General features: G+C 40.3%; 1 protein-coding gene across 1 annotated transcript; it reads right to left on the reverse strand.

The window, feature by feature from the left end:
* Nucleotides 1-10875: 10875 nt before the first annotated feature.
* On the reverse strand, nucleotides 10876-20447 carry LOC126397016 (prohibitin-2-like). The gene is made up of 10 exons (XM_050055455.1): nucleotides 20344-20447; nucleotides 17583-17715; nucleotides 17243-17327; nucleotides 16685-16764; nucleotides 14818-15002; nucleotides 14422-14551; nucleotides 13799-13902; nucleotides 13471-13548; nucleotides 13192-13271; nucleotides 10876-11547 (listed from the first exon to the last, which is right to left on the reverse strand). Exons 1-10 carry the CDS (start codon nucleotides 20362-20364, stop codon nucleotides 11529-11531), a joined length of 915 nt encoding a protein of 304 aa, XP_049911412.1. The 5' UTR covers nucleotides 20365-20447; the 3' UTR covers nucleotides 10876-11528.
* Between the last annotated feature and the right edge of the window lie 630 nt (nucleotides 20448-21077).

Raw genomic sequence — 21077 nt, forward strand, 5'->3', positions numbered from 1 at the left:
CTTTATACACCAGGAGGCGGGGAAAGGTGTCTGGAAGGACGCGCTGATTGGTCCATTAGCTTTGGAAATATTTAGCCTGCAATTGGCCAGAGGGAAACAATAGACAACCCACCCTTGTGTGTGTGTGTGTGTGTGTGTGTGTGTGTGTGTGTGTGTGTGTGTGTGTGTGTGTGTGTGACCTCGATATAGAGCAAATTTTGGCCACTCAAGTTTTCAATGTTTAATCTGTCACTCTTTGTGATAAACATACACAGGCACATGCACACACTGCACTGTAAACTCACATTCCCTGTGTTGCTAACACACACACACACACACACACACACACACACATCTACTGTATTAAATTAAGGCGTGCAGCCCAGCACACTGTCACCTCATTTATGTTCTCAATTTAGCTTTCTATTGGCTGAACAGGCCCACCATGGTAGCCAATAGTCAGCAGCGTAGTGGAGGGTATATGTAGTTATACAGATTATACCCACCTCTTCTTCTGATTGTTTACAGTATACCAAATTATCAGTCAAAAATTAATGGAATATATAAATGAGTATACCCACTACCTCCTTGGTACCCTACCTATCTACCTAGTAGAGCTACTACACCCATCTCGTCAACTACCACGACACCACTGCCTATATAGCCTATGTAGTATCACTGCTGTTGCAACTCCGACCACACAGTGATGGAGGAAGTAGTAATGCCATTATAAAATACCCCGTAATAGGTAGTAGTTCTGCATTCACAAATGCTGGTACCTCTAAAAAAAGTACTTAGCAACAAGTTGAAGTTAAGTAAAAGCAGTCGTTACGCACAGTGATTCCTCTCAGACTGAGGAAGCAATAGGCTGCATTTTAACCATGTAGCTGGTCATATTCAAGCAGCTGACCTTATCATACTCTTTAGGCTAAATGTGGAGTCATTGAGTTACCGAAATTAGTTGAGTGGATTTACTCAAAGTACTTGAAAAATGACTGTAAACAAGTATTGTAAGTATTGAACTTGACTGAAAAGTATTTTAAGTACAAACCAGTAAGTAGAACCCATAGTAGCCTACCCATTGGTACTGACATAATTTTAGCTATCATGGTGCTGACATGGTGCAACTATTCTGCTACTGCAGTTACTGCTTGTATTGTACCGCACTACACTGCTGCAGCCACACAAGTTGCTTCTTGTGTTACTACTTCTATGACTGCTGCTATTACTTTTATTACAGTAGTAATATTGGTTGCCACTATTAGCCACTACTCCTATTCTACAATCAATGTTTAGAACATGCATTTGCTCCACAGTAAAAACATTAAAGGTCTTTATTTTTACATAATTAAAGACGTTTTCCTTATAAACTGATACAGAAAAGGCAAAAATTGTTGTTTAAAAAATTCACTAGAATGCAGTTACTTAAGTGTTTTTCTGGCAAAGGACCCCAAACCCCCCTATTTCATATGTATGTCCCCCAGTGTTGAAATAAAATCTACGCCCTTGGAGCACAGGTTAGGCTACAGTCTAATATATCTGGTTAAGTAAATATGTGTCTGCCTTTCTGTTCTTTTTCTTATCGGTCTCATTGTTATTGACTGTTGTTTGTGTTAGTCTGTGTCCACTGGTGTTCTTTTATTACAGCACTTATAGAAAGAGACAGAGTGAAATGGAGGGAGGGAGAAGAAGGGCAGAGAGCACAGGAGATGGATGGAGAGGGAGGGAGAAGGAAGCAGGGAGGGAGATAGGGGCTGGGTGACGGGCAAAGAGAGGATGGAGAGGGGGGGAAGAAGGGGAGATGGAGTGGCTGAGAAATGAAAGACACAGATGGGAGGGGTCGTGGAGGAGGTGTGTGGACAGATATTTAAATCATATTCATGCTGTTCTTTGTAAAACACATGATGTTCATTCAGCAGTGTTTGATTTATTGGTTTGTTCTTATTAACAACATTCTCAGTATGTATGGTATCCACACTCTTCAATACAAAACTATCTCATAGCCTAAATAATGTCACTAAGACACTGATAACACACAACACACAAATGCATCAACATCAACATAAAGGCTATGTTTGAAAATGGAACAAAAATTATTCGTATGAATCGATATTTCTACTGTAAAAGTGATTGAGGTTGTTCTTCAGGAAGTCTCTGTGGTCCCGGTGACAGCTGAAGGAGTGCAGACAGCTCTGTGGTCCTTCGTACCTCACCATCATGGCGGCCTGCAGAGGACGTATGGCGTCGCGATTGTTGAACATCTCAACTGATTGGCTGGTGAACTGGAGTGAACATAAAGCTGACGCTTTGCGCCCGGTGAGTGGCTGTCACAGCTGTCAATCATCCGCAGCAGGATTATGAAAGTGGGTGGGGTGTTTGGTTTTAGGGAAAGGCAGGAGCGACTCGGAGCGGACTGGATAGTTCATGGAGTGGCTGAAACCTGTTAACAGTCTATGGCTGAAACAAGTAGTGCCTGGGGAATAAAATAAAAACGAATAAAATAAAATAATAAAAAACCTAATAAAAATAAATATTTTTTTAAAAGTAAAAAATAAGGTTAAGTGTAGCATCATTTGTGTTGGCCAATTAAATACTTGAAAGCACCATTTCCTGAGAGATTACATTGTAATATGAATTTTACTTCTCGCCTGGCAATTATTGCAACTGGAATAAATTGATTGTAGCATCTGGTACCTGAAACAAAACACCCATTTTTTATCTTAATGAATATAGTATAACTGGATGAGTATGGTTATGGCAAAACTAATTTTTTTCTTTAAATTACTTGCTTTTTTGTTGCTTCCAACGGCATCTCGAAATTGTAAGGAAGGGTGGGGGTGATGCTATCTGTTTTCTCCATTTATTCAGTCCCTTGCCAAGGGTCCTTGCTGTTTCACTGATGTAGTGTAGGAATGCGTGTCCATGTTCCCTCAGCCCACTCTTCCCCCGGCCTCATGTTCCCTCAGCCCTATGTTCACTCACCCTATGTACCCTTAACCCAGTGTTCCCTCATCCTATTTTCCCTCAACCCAATGTCCCACACACTATGTTCACTCACCCTATGTTCCTTCAACCCAGTGTTTTCTCAACCCAATGTTCCTTCAACCCAATTCCCCCTCACCCTATGTTTCCTCAGCCCCAAGTTTCCTTAACCCAAATGTTCCTTCACCCTGTGTTCCCTCATTCCTATGTTCCCTCAGCCCGATGTTCCCTCAACCAAATGTACAATCACCCTTTGTTCCCTCAGCCCTATGTGCTTACCCCCTTTGTTCTCCTAGATCTATGTTCCCTCTGCCTTCAGTTCTTTCCCCCATGTTCCCTCAACCCAGTATTCCCTCAGCCCCACATTCCCTAAACCCACTGTTCCCTTAGCCCTGTTTCCTCTCCATATGTTCTGCAACACTTTGTTCCCTAACCCTATATTTTTTCAGCCCCATGTTCCTTCAACCCAATGAACCCTCACCCTGTTTCTTCAGCCCCAAGTTTCCCCAACTCAGGGTTCCCTCAGCCCCATGTTCCATCATTCCTATGCTCCCTCAGCCCCATGTTCCCTCAACCAAATGTTACCTTAGCCCTATGTGCCTACCCCCTTTTGTTCTCCTAGATCTATGTTCTCTCAGCCCTAAGTTCTTTCCCCCATGTTCCCTCAACCCAATATTTCCTCAGCCCCATGTTCCCTTAATCCAGTGTTCCTCCAGCCCTATGTTTTCTCGTCATATGTTCTCACCGCACTGTGTTCCCTCACCCTATATCTTCTCAGCCCCATGTTCTCTCAACCCTATGTACCCTTACCCTACATTACCTCACCCTTTGTTCCCTCAGCCCTGTTCCCTCAACGTAATGTTCCCCACCCTGTGTTCCCTCAGCCTTACATACCTTCACCCCATGTTCCCTTAACCCAGTGTTCCCTCTGCCCTATGTTTCCTTGCCATATGTTCTCACAGCACTTTGTTCTCTCACCCTATATTTCCTCAGCCCTGTTCCCTCAATGTAATGTCTGAGTGAGTTTTCATGTGAATCAACCACTGCCTGCTCAGACTACTTATGTGCATATGTGTGATAAATATTAGCAATTGCCAAAGTGTCCAGTTAGCACACAGTTGACTACAGGGTCACCTCAACTGCACTATGATAGCTCGTCAGCAGGGGGCAGCAGTGGACTGACACTTCGAACACACTGTTGTGTACTGATCACCAGCTGTGATGACAAAGTAACCAGTACCTAAGTGACACATGACCAAAACATTTTCCAGTGAAACCATTACTGGAAACTTCTGCTTTTGGTTTAAAACTACACCTGCACTTCAATATTTTCTTCATGCTGCAAACGTAGAGATATGAGGAGAGGCTGTTGAAATCTTTTCCAGCTTTGTGCCACAGCTAATCCACACCAACACTCTCTCCACAAATAAATAGGCCTACTGTGGTACACAAAGTAGTACAGGAAACCATCAAAGGAAACATGACTTATATTTTTTTTAATATATTAAAGGAATAGTTCAGATCTTTTGAAGTGGGGTTGTATGAGGTACTTATCTATGGTCAGTGTATTACCTACAGTAGATGTCAGTCGGCACACCCCCAGTTTGAAGAAGCAGACAGTAGTACCGACATGGAAACTAATAAATGTACTGCTGTGGATGGGGGCAGCAGCAATATGTATTTCAACCACCTAAAAAGTCTCACATAAATATTAAAAATCAATATTAGTTCAAGTGTATGCTATATTAAGAATATTTTCACTGCTTTACCTTGCCATCAGACAGCCATTTCCGACAAAGAACTGAAGCTGTTCTATCGCTCTCTTCAAGCCAGACGTCATTGAGAAAAACAGCAATTTAATCTCCGTAAACACAGGAGCTGCTGGTCTACGGCTTCTTTGATCAGTTTATTTGGTGACTTTAGTGTTTTTCGGGTTAGTTCGGATTCACAAAAGTCACACAAAAACACAAACAAGCTAACTGATCAAGGTGGCGCTAGACCAGCAATCCCCGTGTTTCCCGAGCTAAAATTATTGTTTTTCTCAATGGAGTCTGGTGACTTTGATGAGAGCATATGGGGAACTGAAGCCATTCATGACTTCCCTGTTAGAAAGGGCCATCTGAGGCAAGGTAAAGTTTTCAAAATATTCAAATTATAGCTTCCCCTCCAACACATACAGATGTTTTTTTAGGTGGGCCTTTTTTTAGTTTGCTAAACTATGTTTTGCTGCTGACTCCGTCCACAGCAATACATCTCATAGCCTCGGTGGCAGTACCCCTGTCTACTTCTCCAGACTGTGGGCATGCCAGCTGACAGCTATATGTCATACACTGATCAGAATAAGTAGCCTACATCATAGAATCCCAATTCAAAAAATCAGAACTATCCCTTTAAAGTTGCTTTCCTACTTTCTTAGCCTCATATTTGTGGTGATACTAAAGTGATATGTATTTGAAAGACAACTGATAGATGACTTCTTTTAAAACTTCACTCTTATATTTCTGACTTTCCAGCTGATCTCACAATAGCAACAGAGAGCAAAAGCTATATAAAAAAGAAATTTTCCCCACTGATCTGTGATAAACACCACAAACTTGATCTGTTTTTGTTTGTTTGACTTCCTGTTTTTCTGTTTGTATTAAAGGAAAATGAAATTACACAAAACTTTGACTGAAAACTTTGAATTTTCCTTTGTGTTCCTCTAGAGCGGGTCTTTCCTCCTCCTCCTGTCTGATCTCTTTCCACTCCCTCCCTCCTTCCCTTCTTCGCTCCCCTCTTCCTCCATCACAGGGCAGACTGCAGGCGGCTGTTTGAAATGGCGGAGGACAGAGGAGAAGTGGAGAGCAGCAGAGTGGCTGCTGGGAAAACACAGAGCGGAGCTGCAGTGCAAAGTGGAACTGGACTGACTTCCTCTCATGCAGTGAGCAGTGTGTTACAACAAACTCTGATCTCTGTGTCCTTTCCCCATTACTGTCATCTTGTCATACAAATGGTTCAAAGCTACTCAGATTGACAGTTTTTAATGTTTGTATGACACATTTTGTAGTTCAATTAAAAAATATGAAATGAAATATACGTCCTGAATTTTTCAAATGGTGTGATTTTGTCTTTATGCAGCTTAGATATACGTACTTAAATTACAAATGGCATGGCCACATTAAATTATTAATGAAGCTGCTGTGATCACAGTGGCCACTAGACGCAACTGTACTGTGTGAGCATGTCAAATCAAAGAGTCAATTATTGTCTCCTCTCATACTCCTCACTGTGCATCGCAGGCTTACTGTCTGAACTCTCATGTTTGAGACCTCATCTGTGAGGATGAAAAATGATTGCGCAGGTTTGATGCAGGAAACATTATTTACTTACACTTTTGTCCCACGTTTATAACAGGCTGCAGTCTGTCTATCATCAGTGATGAACCTGGTTATTACCTGATTCACCTTTTGTAGCTTTTTTTTTTTCAAAGTCCTAATTGTTTGCCTTAATTTTCAATACAAAATAAATATTTTCAAACTCTTTCTTTGACTCTTTGTGCTCCCTCAAGATGAGTGCGTGATACAAAACAACAGAAAATAGAAATAAGACTTGTTCTTTGGTTTCCTTGTTTGTTAGATTACCCATTATATACTGAAAACAAGAAAACATACAGCCCTGTCACGAGAAAAAAATGTTGGCATTGTGCATTTCTGCAAACCGCAAATATGTTACATTTGTAAGTTCATGATGCATTTCAGATTATATGTATATGAGCCGAGCTCTGAGGAGGAGGGGATGGTGGGTGGTGTGAGCTGCACGGCTGCAGGCAGCAGCAGACCACTGTTCAGACCAACAAAAGCAGATTTTTAATGACAGGTTGGGACATTTCCAGCTGTGTTTGCTGACCAGACCGAGTATTTTAAGTCATGATGTCATGAAACATGATGTCTTTTTTAGCTTTCATAAAAACATATCCACTAAGCATACAATATGCAACAGATAATATATTTGTGGTTTGTAAAGAAGTAAGTAATGCCAACATTTATTCTGGTGACTGGGTTGAAACATGCAGTCATTTTCTTTTCCAAAGCCTACAAAACCTGGAAACCTGTCCAGTTTGTCTTTTCTCTCTCTTTTTTTTAAATGAATAAAATAATTGAACAATTGGATGACAAACGACCCTGCAAGATTTGGTGTCGTGGTGCATGTACTGAACAGAGACCAAACCAAAACCTGTACTCACTGACTGCATCTGGCAACTATAATGATGATGATGATAATGGAAAAGCATTCGTGATGATGCTGACAAACTTAGCAGGCTAACAGAGTGTGGACACAGAAGATTCCTGATGCAGTGAATTCATTTCCCATCAACACAAAACACTGAGTGAAGGATGATTCACCAGTTTATAATGAGCGTGCTGCTCTTCATTGAAAGCAGCACATGTGTAACTTAAAGCACAACTATACACAAGTATTTATGGCAACAGATGTTGCTCGTGGTTTGTGTTACATGCTCTATATCTTACAACATAGTCTGGTTTTGAACCTAGAACTTCCTCAAACAGTCAGAAACAGTCCAACACCTGGCAGTAAGCAGAGGAAATGCCTGGACAAACCCAATTTTCTGTCAGAAATACCAGGAGTGAAGTCAGAAGTTTGATGTAGTTTATCTAAGCATATACAATATGATTTTATACTCCTACAGTCATGTGTCTTATTCAAGGTAAAGAAGCAGATATGTATCACACTGTATCTTCCTACTTCTTCTTTCACTATCAGAATTGTATGAATGTGAGGAGGAAGTGTTTGAAGCTCAGTGAGTGACTCAGACATAGATGTGCAGTGAGACAATGATGTTGTTGCATGTTTCAGCATGTCTGCTGAATTCCTGTGAAGCCCACCCGCTGCAGCCTGCACATAACTCTGTGAATGTGCTGCTGTGGATGCCCTCTTATTCACTGATGCAACTATCACCCATTTTAAGTCAGTTTTAGTTACTGATCATTTGTAGTTGAAGGACTGGATTCATGTTGCACTCCTCTGGTTGTGTATTTAGAAATCCATTCTCTGCTTACAGTGGACCTGGACTTTAAAAAGTAATGTGTGATTTAAATCCTCAGCTTGCTACCTGCAAAAAAACAAGATTAAAAGCCATCAACATGTAAGTGCTGGACAGGTGAAAAGCATGAAAGTTTCTAAAAGCCTTCTCAGGAGTGGGGCTGAAATATACAGTCTGTCCTCAGGGGGGCACTAGAGCACTTGTTCTTAACCTGTGAATCCAGGGCTCTCTTACATTGTCTTGTGTCTCCATGAAACACCACGTTTACATAAAATAGAGAAGATTCTTTGTGTTTGTGGACATGGACTCTTAATAGCTCTGGTGTTGTGGCACTGTGTTTCCTGTACTTCCTGCTGGCTCAAATCTCAGCTGATGCAATCAGTAGGTTTGGGGTATCATCAGCTGACAGAACTATCCTACTCCACTACTTTCTACTCAACCTTTGCTTCCTGAACAAACAGCTGACTGATTAATATAAAAATATTGCTCCACACACCATATGAGGACTCCCTGAATGGGCGTGAATCATGGATTTTATGGTCACCAGATCTTAACCCAGGTGAGCACCTTTCGGGGATTCTTTGAGACAGCACCCTCTGTCAAACATACATTTGAGGTCAAAGAGGAGGCCCCGTGTGTGAGGAGCTTTAGTAGTCGTTGCTCTGGGGCCATTGAAGGGGAATCCGTGAGAGTCCGGCAGACTTTGCCACTGAGGATTCCAGCTGAGGCCCAAAAGAAAAAGGCTACCCCTAAGAAAAGTCCCAGTCCCACCAAACACTCCAAGGGCACCAATGGAGAGTCAACCTGAGTCAAACAGACTCCAGTAAAAGATGCCAGACTCTGTTGTATTACAGTCATGGAGGCTCAAAGAAAGCCAGATGCCAACAAGAAGGTGGATCCCTATGTGGAGAGCTTTGGCACTGGATGCTCCAGGGCCACTGAGGAGGAAACTGAGAGCAAGAGAAGCCCCCAGTCCTGCCAAATGCTCCAAGGGCACCACTGGAGTAAAAGACTCAGCAGAGGATGCCAGATTCTGGTGTACTACAGTCGTGGAGGTTCAAAGATAGCCAGGGGCAAACCAAAACCTTCATCTAGAAGTAGATGGGAGGTTGTTAATCAAGCTGGTATCAGAAAGTGCGTATTGTATCCCTTCCCTTTATTGATTCAAACAAGTTTTAGTCTTTATGCAAAAGGCCAGATAGACTCACAGGCAAAGAGAGTTTGGTGAAGAGCAGGAAGAAGACAGAGGAGAGGCAAAGGCAAGCCTGTACAGGGTGCAAGATACACAGTGCAAATTGTCTAATGGCAACACACAGACCTGGGTTCACTTTGTGTTTTGTTTTTTTTCCCCATTATTTGCCTTTATGACAGGGATTACAGCCTGAATTTAGATTTCACCGTTTGTATTAAAGACACTGACACAGAAAAATGCTCTGTTCCCAATGTGAAAAAGACTCGGAGAGGAAGGAGGCAAAGGGCAAAGCGTGGAGACGCTGACAGACGCAGGTACGTTATTTTATAGCAACACACAAACACTTGGGATTCATTTGTTCATTAATTTCTGTTTAGAATAAACTTTTAAGTGTGACGGCTCTGCCATTACCAGGAAGTTACAGTTATTACTCAACTGTTAATGTGTGGTTTGGTTTTGATTTTCAAGCTTAGGAGGAACTTTTCCCACAAGTGTTGTCACTTCCTTTTTCTTTTTCTTTTTAATTTGTGGAATAAATATTCCTCATACAGGTCACCCTCTTACAGATGGAGAAAACTGGAGCAAAATAGAGCAGCATGCCAACTTGCTCCAGACCTTCTTGCTGAAGGACGTAAAATGCATCGCATGTCAGAAGACGGCGCAACCAACAGAACATGTCACTGTCAATAATTAAATGACTAAAAGAGATAGTGCCTTAACTTATGTGTCTTTTTATGTTGTAATTCATGTGTCTTGCTCATTTATACTTTCTATTGTGTCCACCCTTTAAGGACTCGTCTATTTAATTCAAAGATGCCTCTCTGTAATTTAAAAATATGCAGGAAATGAACCACAAACCTGCTTGCACAGGTTTAACAGGTGTTGTTAACACCAAAGCATAAGCAGACTCTCAGCCCTACAAGTATCCTCCACAGTATTAACTTAACCACTTCAATAGTGTATCTGAGTGTGATATAAAAATATAATGTGACAGTGGGCCAGCATGCACAATACAAGGGCCCCAAAACTGAAGCAGCTGAATAGAATTCAGCCATCAATAATTTTAAGTTTACTCAGGTTTTTCCATTTATTCATCACCTGTCTGTACACCAAATGCGATCAATTAAGAGATTTCACAGTCTTGACTCTAGGGAGGTGTGTCTGTAAAAAAATATATATCTATCATTTCTATAAACATGGATAAACGGACAGCTTGTGTTGCCATCGAGAGACTGGCAGGGTTTCTAAAGGTATCAAAGCACTTACATTTAATGCTTTTAAAGACCTTTACAGGACAATTTTTATTTGGTTATTAGAATGCGTTAGGTTACAGGTAAGTGGAAGTCTAAAATGCAGGTTCAGAGGTAGGTTTAAAGATTTGTATCATTAAAAATGTGGACTTTTACACAGAAGAGCTTGACTCATTCTGTCAAAATGAAATTAAGGTAGATGAATGAAATTGTCAAAACCTCACAAATTCATATTTAAGGTTATTTAATGACTTTTATGACCTAATATTTTTTAATTCCCAGTCATTTTAAGCTTTTTTAAGGACACCCTGTGATTCACGCTGTCTCTGACACCTCATATGGAACGCCAGCTGAGAGTGGTATCTTTTTTTTTTAGTCTGTGTAATGATGTGGTGGCTGTAAGTTAAATACAGAAATGACATGAGAAGGTGTACATACAATAAAAGTTTATTAACAGATAAATTAAGTTGTATTAACTTGGTCTGCCAACCCTGGTGGCTGCATTATTAGATGTCCTGCACGAGTCCACACACATCACCAAACATCTTTGACAGTAGCTCCTGGCTGACATACGGAGCCACGTCGCCTGGAAGGACCAGGAGGAGGAAGACTGGCACTGGGGACAGTGCTGCGGTGATGTCACACGCCTCGTTTGACCTATCAGCTCCTACTGACAGAAGGCACTGATCTGCCAAATATACTGAAGTACAGTTGCATTCATTCTTTTTCACAAAAGACCTTTGCAAGACTCACATTCTAGTGAAAATCAGTTGGATATGTGCCTATCCTCACGGTTTGATGTTGTACTTTCTATACAAACACATCTCTTATTGATTCGTTTATTGTGAAGTTGAAATTAGATCAGTTTTGTTCACTACAATAATTCATTGATGAACTTCAGGGATAATACAGGCCAATCCCAAATGTCAGAGCGGTAAGTAAAAACAAACAAACAAAAAAAAAAAAAACCATAACAAAAATGGCTTCTTGTTGTTGTCCACATTCACACTTGTCCAGAATCATATATGTTCAGATCACGTTGATAACAGAGACGGTTCTGCTGCCGTTCTCTGTGTCCTCTTCATCACTTCTTCATTATCAAACTGAAACACAAAAGGTAACACAGATGGAAGGTCATCAGGCTGTTTGTTGCTGTAGCTGTACATGTATATATCTACGTATTTCTTTCTTCTTCAGTGCCTCTGAACTGTCATTAGAACAAGATAAGAACAAAGTGTTTGTGTATGAATGAATTTGGAACTTCATAGTAAATATATACCAAAAACAAAGGCAAAATGTATGTTCTTTTCGCCATAAAATATCTTTATGCCTTGCCAAATTTACTAAGAATCTTTCTAGATTAATGTTTTTGGGCACAGCTTTTTATTGATTGTATTTATTCATTGATTGATTGACTGTATTAATATCTTGTTTTTAAATTTAGAGGCTTTAATGTGCTCTTGGAACGTATGACTTTGTGTGTTAGTGTAACTATTGAGGCATCATGTATTTCACGTGTCATCTGACCTGTGTATCTTTTGTTACTTTGCATGAGCGACCAAACCACTTTCCTCTTTACCGATTATCATAAAAAACTACTTGATCATTAGCCATTTACCACAAGTTTGTGCAATTCATAAAGTCTTGTTCAAGGTGGAACACTGAAGTATGAGATGTTAGGTATGGGAATACGTAAATGTTTTTGCATGAGGCCCATTGAGATGCTGTCATCTCCACAATAACTAAAACCCAAGATATGGTTGGAAGCTTGACACTTTTGATGAGTGTCACTTGACATAAATGACCTACTTTAGACAGAAAAAAAGTGTTTCTCGACACTTTTCTTTCGTGTCCTGCACCTGGAGAGTCTTGTTATGTTGCGGACAACATCATATTTTGTTGCGCAATGGGATTGGTGGTGTTTATATCATTGCCATGGAAATCGTACTTTTAAATCCACACCGACTCTGACATGCATTCAGTGTCTCTGTCCACAGATCAACCGTCTGTCAGCAGCAGCTCCTGCGAAGCTAAGAGGACAGCGGGTGGCCCATTACACATCTATGGGCCAGCCAGACTGCCTTCACCAGGCTGACTGACAGCAGACATTTACTGAACCAAAATTATTTTTCATGTCAGCTCCACGGGAAGAAATCAAAGTGTTCTTATTTATTTATTCATTGATTTTATTGCCCAGCCTGCTGTAGTGAGTGAGGGGAATCTGCAACTCACAGACTGGAACTGATCAATCAATATACATACATACTGTTAATAAATCAAAAACACATATAAAGCAGGATATATGTGTAATATTTAACAGGTGTCTGTGCAGTTTATGCTTCACTTAACGCGTCAGAAGTCTTGGACCGTTCAAAAACACAGGGGATCTCTGGTTACCACCGAGACAACTCAAACCTTTCATGGAAGCATAAATTGAAAACATCACTCTGCTCTTTAATTTCTGACGAGTGATTCCCTTTAAAATGTCGAGCACCGAACCACAAATCAGCCTTCAGCGAATTTCATCTATTGAATGTAAGACTTGTATTTATGTGCCTAAAATATGCAAAAAGGCTTCATTATGCTTTGAATCAGTGGAGGTGCAGCGTCCATATTTGGCAGATTAGCTTTAACTGACATGACATATTACTTTTTCCTGACAGATTCAAAATAACTTATAAAGAACCAGTGATTATTGTTTTTGTGTGTGCATAGGTGTGTAACAAAAAGTGTGTATGCAAACCTACTTCTTAAAAAACGCCTCGTCTTGTAGATTCAGGACCAAACTGTCGGCATTTAGGTACACCTTGTTCTGAGATGATGACACCTGGAAGCAGACACAACAGCCATCAGCATTCATCACCACTAATGCTGGGACAAATTACCTTTTTAGCTGCTTATTCTGGGATCATAATATAATATTCAAACAGGGTTTAAATCATTTGTGTTTCAATTAAAATCACATTAAATCAAAGTGTAATAGAGGGATGGAATTACAGTTACAGGAGATGAACACAGGTACTGACCGTCTTTGCGATGTTCTGTGCGGCTCTGATTCTCCTCAGCTTCAGGTAACCGGGGTTCTTAGTCACTGCTAGACCCAGCTGACACACACACACACACACACACACACAGGTTTTATTTAGTCAACATATTGCCTTTCAAACAACATGACCCGAACATAACGCAAAGCAGACAATGACGTGGATCCATCTATCAATAGTCTTCACAGTCAATAACGCCTGTCTGACGTCAAGTTTACATCAAAACACAAACTTCACTTCATTTCCCAGTAGGACAAAACTCTGAGGTGGAGCACTACTGTTTCCATGGTAACAGTGAAAACCAGGTTACCATTCTGGCAGCTTCCGCCTCTCCCTCAGCCTGGATAATCTTCTGTCTCTGATCCTGTTTGGCTTTCTCCACATAGAACTGGGCTCTCTGGGCCTCTTGCTGGGCTACACACACACACAGACACACACACTTACTGATAACGTTCGTCTTAGTACAAATTCAGTGAATTTCAAATGGTCTTCAAAAAGCCTCAGAGTGAAGCATCATAAATAGAAACATTTCTACAAAGAAAACTAACAAATATTCTGCCCCTTTCTGTGACTCACTGGGCACTACTCTTAATTTACTTTTTCGTTTCAGACTTTACATGAGAATCAAAAACTTTCCCTTTTATTGTCTCTGTCTGAGTATTTTGACACTCAGTGCCTTCAGATGGAGCAGTGCTCTTTGGGTTATTCTTTTGCTTACCACTGATATCATGTACTCAGTGTTTCTGGAGAAAAGTTCACCTCAAAGTCAAATGTTCATGATGTACCTCACGAGAACCACCAGGTAGCAGCTGTTGTGCACACAGTGACCAAGACATGTGTATGTGATCATCTTTTGGCTCAGTTAGACAGAAGCAGCAATACTGAAGCTGAGTAAGTCATTAAACAGGAACCCTGTGGTACACTGAGCCTTACCAACTTGCTTGGCCTCCACAGCAGCTGTGTACTGGGAACTGAAGCTCAGCTCAGTGATGGCCACGTCATCAAGAATGATGTTGAAGTCTTTGGCTCTCTCAAACAGCTCCCTGCGCACCAACAGGGACACCTAGACCACAACACAGTTCCACCTCTTAACTAACAATATCACACAGGTATGGACTGGACTGGTATTTTGTTGAAACCGTATATTCGGAGGAGCTTGGGCACCTGACACAGTCTAAAAGAAACTGAACTAACTGCAGCAGGCAGTGCTGAAACAACTGATTATTACATTAGATTTACTACAATATATTTCAGGATAAAACAAACAGCGCAGGCCCACATCATCACAGCAGAGTATACAGAGATGTGAGGCTGTGGTGGCAACAGTACCTGTGCTCTCTGTGTGATGAGCTGCGAGGCGTTAAACTTTGCCACTACGGACTTGAGGACCTCGTTGACAATGGAGGGCAGCACTCTCTCATCGTAGTCCTTCCCCAGCTGTTGGTACATTGTTGGCAGGTTGGACGCCAGGGGTCTGGACAACACTCGCACTGCTATGTTCACCATCTGCAGATCTACACACAGACATTAGACACAGAGGTTAGATATTTTACAGAAATTCAAGTTATATCTGTTATATGATGCAGTTTAACTTGTTTAAATGAAGGCCTGGCTCCACATCCTCCAGCTGTGTCTTATGTGATTAATACAATACCAACTGTTCACCTGTGATCGCTTTCAAATTTAGATATCAGTGCCCTCTTCTGGTGTAAACCATCTTTACACCCAAAACTTTTACATCAAGATGTTCTCTTCATTGTTTTTCATTCCAAACATGCACCAAATCAACAATATCAACAAAACTAAGGGCAAGCTCATAAGGATATGCAAAAATGTATTCAATTTATAAACAAACATGCTTCTGCATTGTATTTTTAGGAGTGGGGAAAAAAATGATTGTTAAATGCATCCTGATTCTCTCATGAAAAATTATGTCTCGATGCAGAAACGAAAATTAAAACACAATTAGACATTATGAAAACAATGTTCCTCGACTTAAAATTGAAAAGAATTTAGTGATTTAACAATTTATGATCCACAATATCATCAAAAGATCCAGGGAATTCAGAGAAATCTCTGCAACCTGATAACCTACAGTGAATGCCTATGACTTTTGACCCCTAAGGCAGCACTGCATTAAAAACCAACATAATTGTATAAAGAATATTACTACACTGGCTCGGGAACATTTTGGAGAAAGACTTTCAGTACACAGCTTGTTACTGCATCTACAAATGCATGTAAGACTTTATGTTAAGTGAAAGCCATATATCAAAAACATCCAGAGGTGGCGCCGACTTCTCTGAGCCCGAGCTCATCTGAGATGGACTGACACAAAGTGGAAAAGTGTGCTGTGGTCTGACAGGTCCACATTTCAGATTGTTTTTGGAAATCATAGATGTCGTGTCCTCTGGGCTAAAGAGGAAAAGGACCATCCAGACTGTTACCTGTTCAAAGTTAAAAAATCATCATCTGTGATGTATGGAGGTGTATTACTGCCCATGGCATCATGGGTAACTTCCACATCTGTGAAGGCCCCATGAATGCTGAAAGGTACATACAGGTTTTGGAGCAACATGCCATCCAGATGACGTCTGGGACGTCCCTGTTTATTCCACTACGACAATGCCAAGCCACATGATGCACGTGTTACAACAACGTGGCTTCATTGTAAAAGAGTGCAGGTACTAGACTGACCTGCCTGCAGTCCAGACCTGACTCCCATAGAAAATGCATGGCGCATTATGAAGTGCAAAACATAACAGAGACTCCTGACTGTTGAGCAAGTGAAGTTGTATATTAAGCAATAACGGGAAAGAATTTCACTCTCAAAACTTCAGCAATTAGTGTCCGCAGTTCCTTCACATTTACTGAATGTTGTTAAAAGAAAAGGTGATGTCACACAGTAGTTAATGTGTCCCTGTCAAAACTTTTTTTGGAACTTGTTACAAGTGCCAAATTCAGAATGAGTGTATATTTACAAAAAAAACAATAAAATTTGAACATTAAATATCCTGTCTTTGTACTCTATGCAACTGAATATAGGAAAAAGGGATTTACAAATCATTGCATTCAGTTTTTATTTACATTTAACACAGTGTCCGAACTTTTTTGCAATCAGGGTTGTACTTATACTTAAGTAATCATAAAAATCAAAAGCACCAGCTGAGTCAGAGTGTTTGTGTGTGTGTGTCACCTTTGCTGCCAGTCAAAGAGGAGATCTTCCTTGGTTTGGCTCTGATATCATAGATGATAGGGTACTGGATCCATGGGATCCTGCAACACAGACACTTATGTCATGGCACAGGAAGCACTAGTAAAATGATGTGTTTCAGGTCTGGTCGACTTCAATTTCCCTGAGCCTTACAAATGTACCAGCTACTAACAAGCCGCAATATAACACGAATGCCTAGATTGCAACGATAAAACTTAGGATTAATCTCTGTGAGCTCAACAGTAACTTCACTTGTCCTCCACATATGTTGTGGGGACAGCCCACTCTGGTCCTCTTCTCGGGACGCCATAATGCACTACACTCTGCGCTGGTTTCAGTTTACTGATGTCAACAAACAGACGTAGATGGAAACTAAACCATAATACTTCTAGGATGAATTATTGTCTATCATGGTCTGTGTTTGCAGCACATCACTCTCATACATTACTTTACTCAATCAATCACAAATGACAGCCTGTGAAACTAAATAAAGCCATGACAGACAACACACTGACCAGTACACATAAAGGAACATCCTACCTGAAATGCAGCCCCTCAGCCAGAACTGTGTCCATCTGCATCCCTCCAACCCTGTTGAAGATGATGGCTCTGTGACCACCCTCCACTGCACACACACACGCACACACTATGTGATTAAAATGCAAGGGTACACGTTGAGAAAGATTAAACATAGTTTTATGTTTCAACATGCTGCTATTATGAAAAATATAATCAGATTGAACCACATGTAACATCCAGCACATCGTCTAGTCATCCTACACTCCTGGTAGTTTGTGTGGAGTATCGCTGCCACCTGGGGACATGAACCATCTGCCTGGGTCTGTCACATACTGAGAGCTTGGTACAAGTGTGTGATTACCTGTGAAGGTAGCTTCTTTAACGCCATATACCAGAGCACCAGCTCCAATCAGCAGCTTCAGTCCTAATCCTGCCCCTCTGCCACCAGATGAAGACATCCGACCTGCCAGATCCCTCAGGTGCAGGAGGAAGCGCTACAAGTTTTCAGTATGTGCATGTGTGTGGATGAGAAAGTGACAGAGAGACAGTGAGAATAAGATTAGTCTTGTCCTTGCCAAAATGTTTGAATTTTTAAAGTAGTGCTGAAATGATTGGTTAAAACGGATTGATCAATTGTGGGAAAATCAATAGTTTTCAATTTTAATAATCATTTAGTCAAACAAAAACACAGAAAAATTATTCTTTAGGTCCAGTTTGTCCAACATGAACATGAACTGATGACATCTGACATCAGCAAAGGCATGCAGTCGCAAGAGGTTCCCACTGCTGAATCAAACGGGATCAGATTCCTTAAGGAGGCTTCAGGATAAGAGAGTATCTCCGGAATCTGAGCCAAGTCCTCAACGAGGGCACGTCTCAAGCCCATTGTAGACGGGAGGTTGCAGACTTTACAAAAAAAAACAAAAACGTTTTCCTTCACTTTCCTGTTCCATTTTAACCTACTGCAGTAACTGTTTTGATTAAAGGGGAACTTTACCTATTTTAAAAATTCATACACTTTATACCTATGGCCTAAAATAGTCCAAAAATATTAGTAAATATTAAAAACTCTCTCCCAAATCCAAAAACTAGTGTGCTAAAACTCAACTGTGTGATGTCCTAGGCTATAAAGTCTGGAGCTGCTCCATAGACAATGAATTGGCAAAGATGTTATAGGTAACATTGAGAGCACCCAGGGGAATGTTCAGAGTGTATGGGTACATTTTCTGTTTAAGAACTGAGAACACTACAACAGAGTAAAGCTCATTTAGGTATATAGAAAAAGAAAACAAACAATCTGTGGGTCCACAAAGTCAGCCTCCCATGCATCGTCCACGGAGCAGCTCCAGACTTTATACCCTATGACAGCACAAGTTTGACACTTACTTCTCTGGTTCCTGACTTTGAGACAGAGAAGCTAATGTTCAAAAATATTGATTGAATTTTCCAAGACCATGAAAATAACATACTGGAATTCTTAATTTAGGTGGTGCTCCACTTTAACTATGGGTGCTTCTCATTTTCTCAATTAAAAAAACCCCAATCAATCATGTATTCGTGTGTAGGGGACAGGGATTTATGTTTATGCAGTACAGATATGTATGCATAGATGTCTATGTGTGTATATACTGTATATGCAAGTACTGCTGTTCCTTTAGGGCTAACAAAATATAGTATGGCATAGTTTCACCTTTTTGTCTGTGATTATGTTTTATGTTTGTTGTTTAAAGCTCATTTTAGAGACAGGCACTGGGAATCAGCAGTGGCTATAAATGCTGCAATATGTTGCATTGGATAACTGTTCTGCAATTCTCTATGCATACTGTATTTGTCCCTATCAAATAAATATTAGATTAAATTAAACAAATTTAATGTCTTCTTGCTACTCAGGTGACAGAAGCTGGACTGGTCCGCATCATGGCAGATGTCTCAGTTCTCTTATTTATGTCGCAGAAATGTGGATCAACTCAGGCAATCTTACTACCAAGGTTAGATTAAGATTATATTACTGGATCTGTGGTAACTTTAGCTCTGATTGTTGAAGGAAGCATACGTTTCTTTTCATTGTCCCACTGAACCTATCATGGATAACAATATTATAGTCAGTGAAAGGAAGAGTCTTTAAAAACATCTGAATTAAAGACAGGTTTCTATGAGGCTGAAAATCCTTGTGTGCCAGGTGGAGAGTATATTTTGATGATATATATTTATACAATTTCCACTTTCAACATAAGTATGACTACATTATTTATACAAAATGACAAGATATAATCATCATAACCTGGGTTACTACATGATGAACTGATTAACAGAATATCGATAAATACAGATAAAACTACTAAACAAATAATAACAGCATTGCTGGCTTTCAGTGTCTAACCAGGAACTTTACAAACTTAAAGATCTGTTCACAATATAAGTAAGGACTACATGTTTTTAATGAATGTGCAGACGCTTGTCAACCTGTGTATCTAAACGGAAACATGTTGAAATATTTACCAATCTCTCCGCTGTACTGTAGTAACTGTGGCCCCTTATTATTATTATTTGGGCTCACCTGTACAGATGATATAAACCCCAGGGCATGTAGAGCTGTTAGCACCTGCAGACTGACTGCTGATCAGCTTTGCCGTCGCTCCAGGGGACAGCTTAAATGAATGGATGTCTCAGTCCAGGTCCAATGTCTCCCTCACAGGGACAGTGGACATTATAAAAACCCAAGGCTGTGACTCAGGGCTCACCGGTGTAGGCTAACCTTATACCTGTGCCAGCTGAATGAATAACGTTAAGTAAAAGCCTATGAAACCACTTCCATTCAGTCTGTTTATATCAGTTACATGATGTTAGCTAGCCGTTAGCTACCAACAGTCCAGTCAGGTCTGGTCATTAACGGTTTGTGAAGTTTAGCAGTGCAGGAGCTAACTTAGCACAGCAGTCACCTCACGTTACCCTGATGCGACATGCTAACTGTTGTGGTGCTGTCCCCTAACCGCAGGCTGGTTAACGTTACCTCACTAACACACCATTAAGTTAGCAGCTTCAGTAACGTTAGCAGATAAACATGTCTCTCAGCACCAGACAAAACTCATTCATTTAAAACATTTAGCACTTAAAACACTTACGTTGGGCTCCTTGTTCGCCATGCTGCTGTACGTCAGACTCCAAGGTCGAGACAGTCCCCCTTCCTCGTGGGCCGCAAAGTCTGCTGGGACATGTAGTTCGACAGTATCGGAACACCTTTTTCAGTAGAATAATAAGTCATCACAATCACAATCTTCTTCAGCTATTATAGGTTCTCTCCATTGGCATATTAAACTTTATTAGGAACCCTTGATTAAGATCAGTTTTGACTATATAAAAATATATTTTTAAATAGTATACATCTTGTTTGCCACACTAAAATAAGGTCCAATCTACAGCACAGAGCAGTAACACGGGCTCCCATTGGTCAGCCATAATTTTCAGTGGTGTGAGCATTGTTATATATAAAGGTTTACTGTATATAGAATGTAGGGTATATTAAGGTTTGCCATATATACTTGATATAAAGCTTTACTGTATATACAGTGTGTAAAGGTTTACTGTTTATGATGGTTTATTTTATATATATTCCATAAAGTTTTACTGTACATACTGAATGAGACATTACTGTATATACAGTATATGAGTTTGTGTATATAAAAGTTTCTTGTACGTGAAGTTTCATATATATATATATATATATGTATATATATATATATATATGTATAGTGAAACTTCACATACAAGAAACTTTTATATACACAAACTCATATGCTGTGTATATATATATACACACATATATATAATGGTTTTAGTGTATATATGTTAACTGTAT

The sequence above is a fragment of the Epinephelus moara genome, chromosome 10 (genome assembly GCF_006386435.1).
Source record: "Epinephelus moara isolate mb chromosome 10, YSFRI_EMoa_1.0, whole genome shotgun sequence".
In the NCBI taxonomy this organism is placed as follows: Eukaryota; Metazoa; Chordata; class Actinopteri; order Perciformes; family Serranidae; genus Epinephelus; species Epinephelus moara.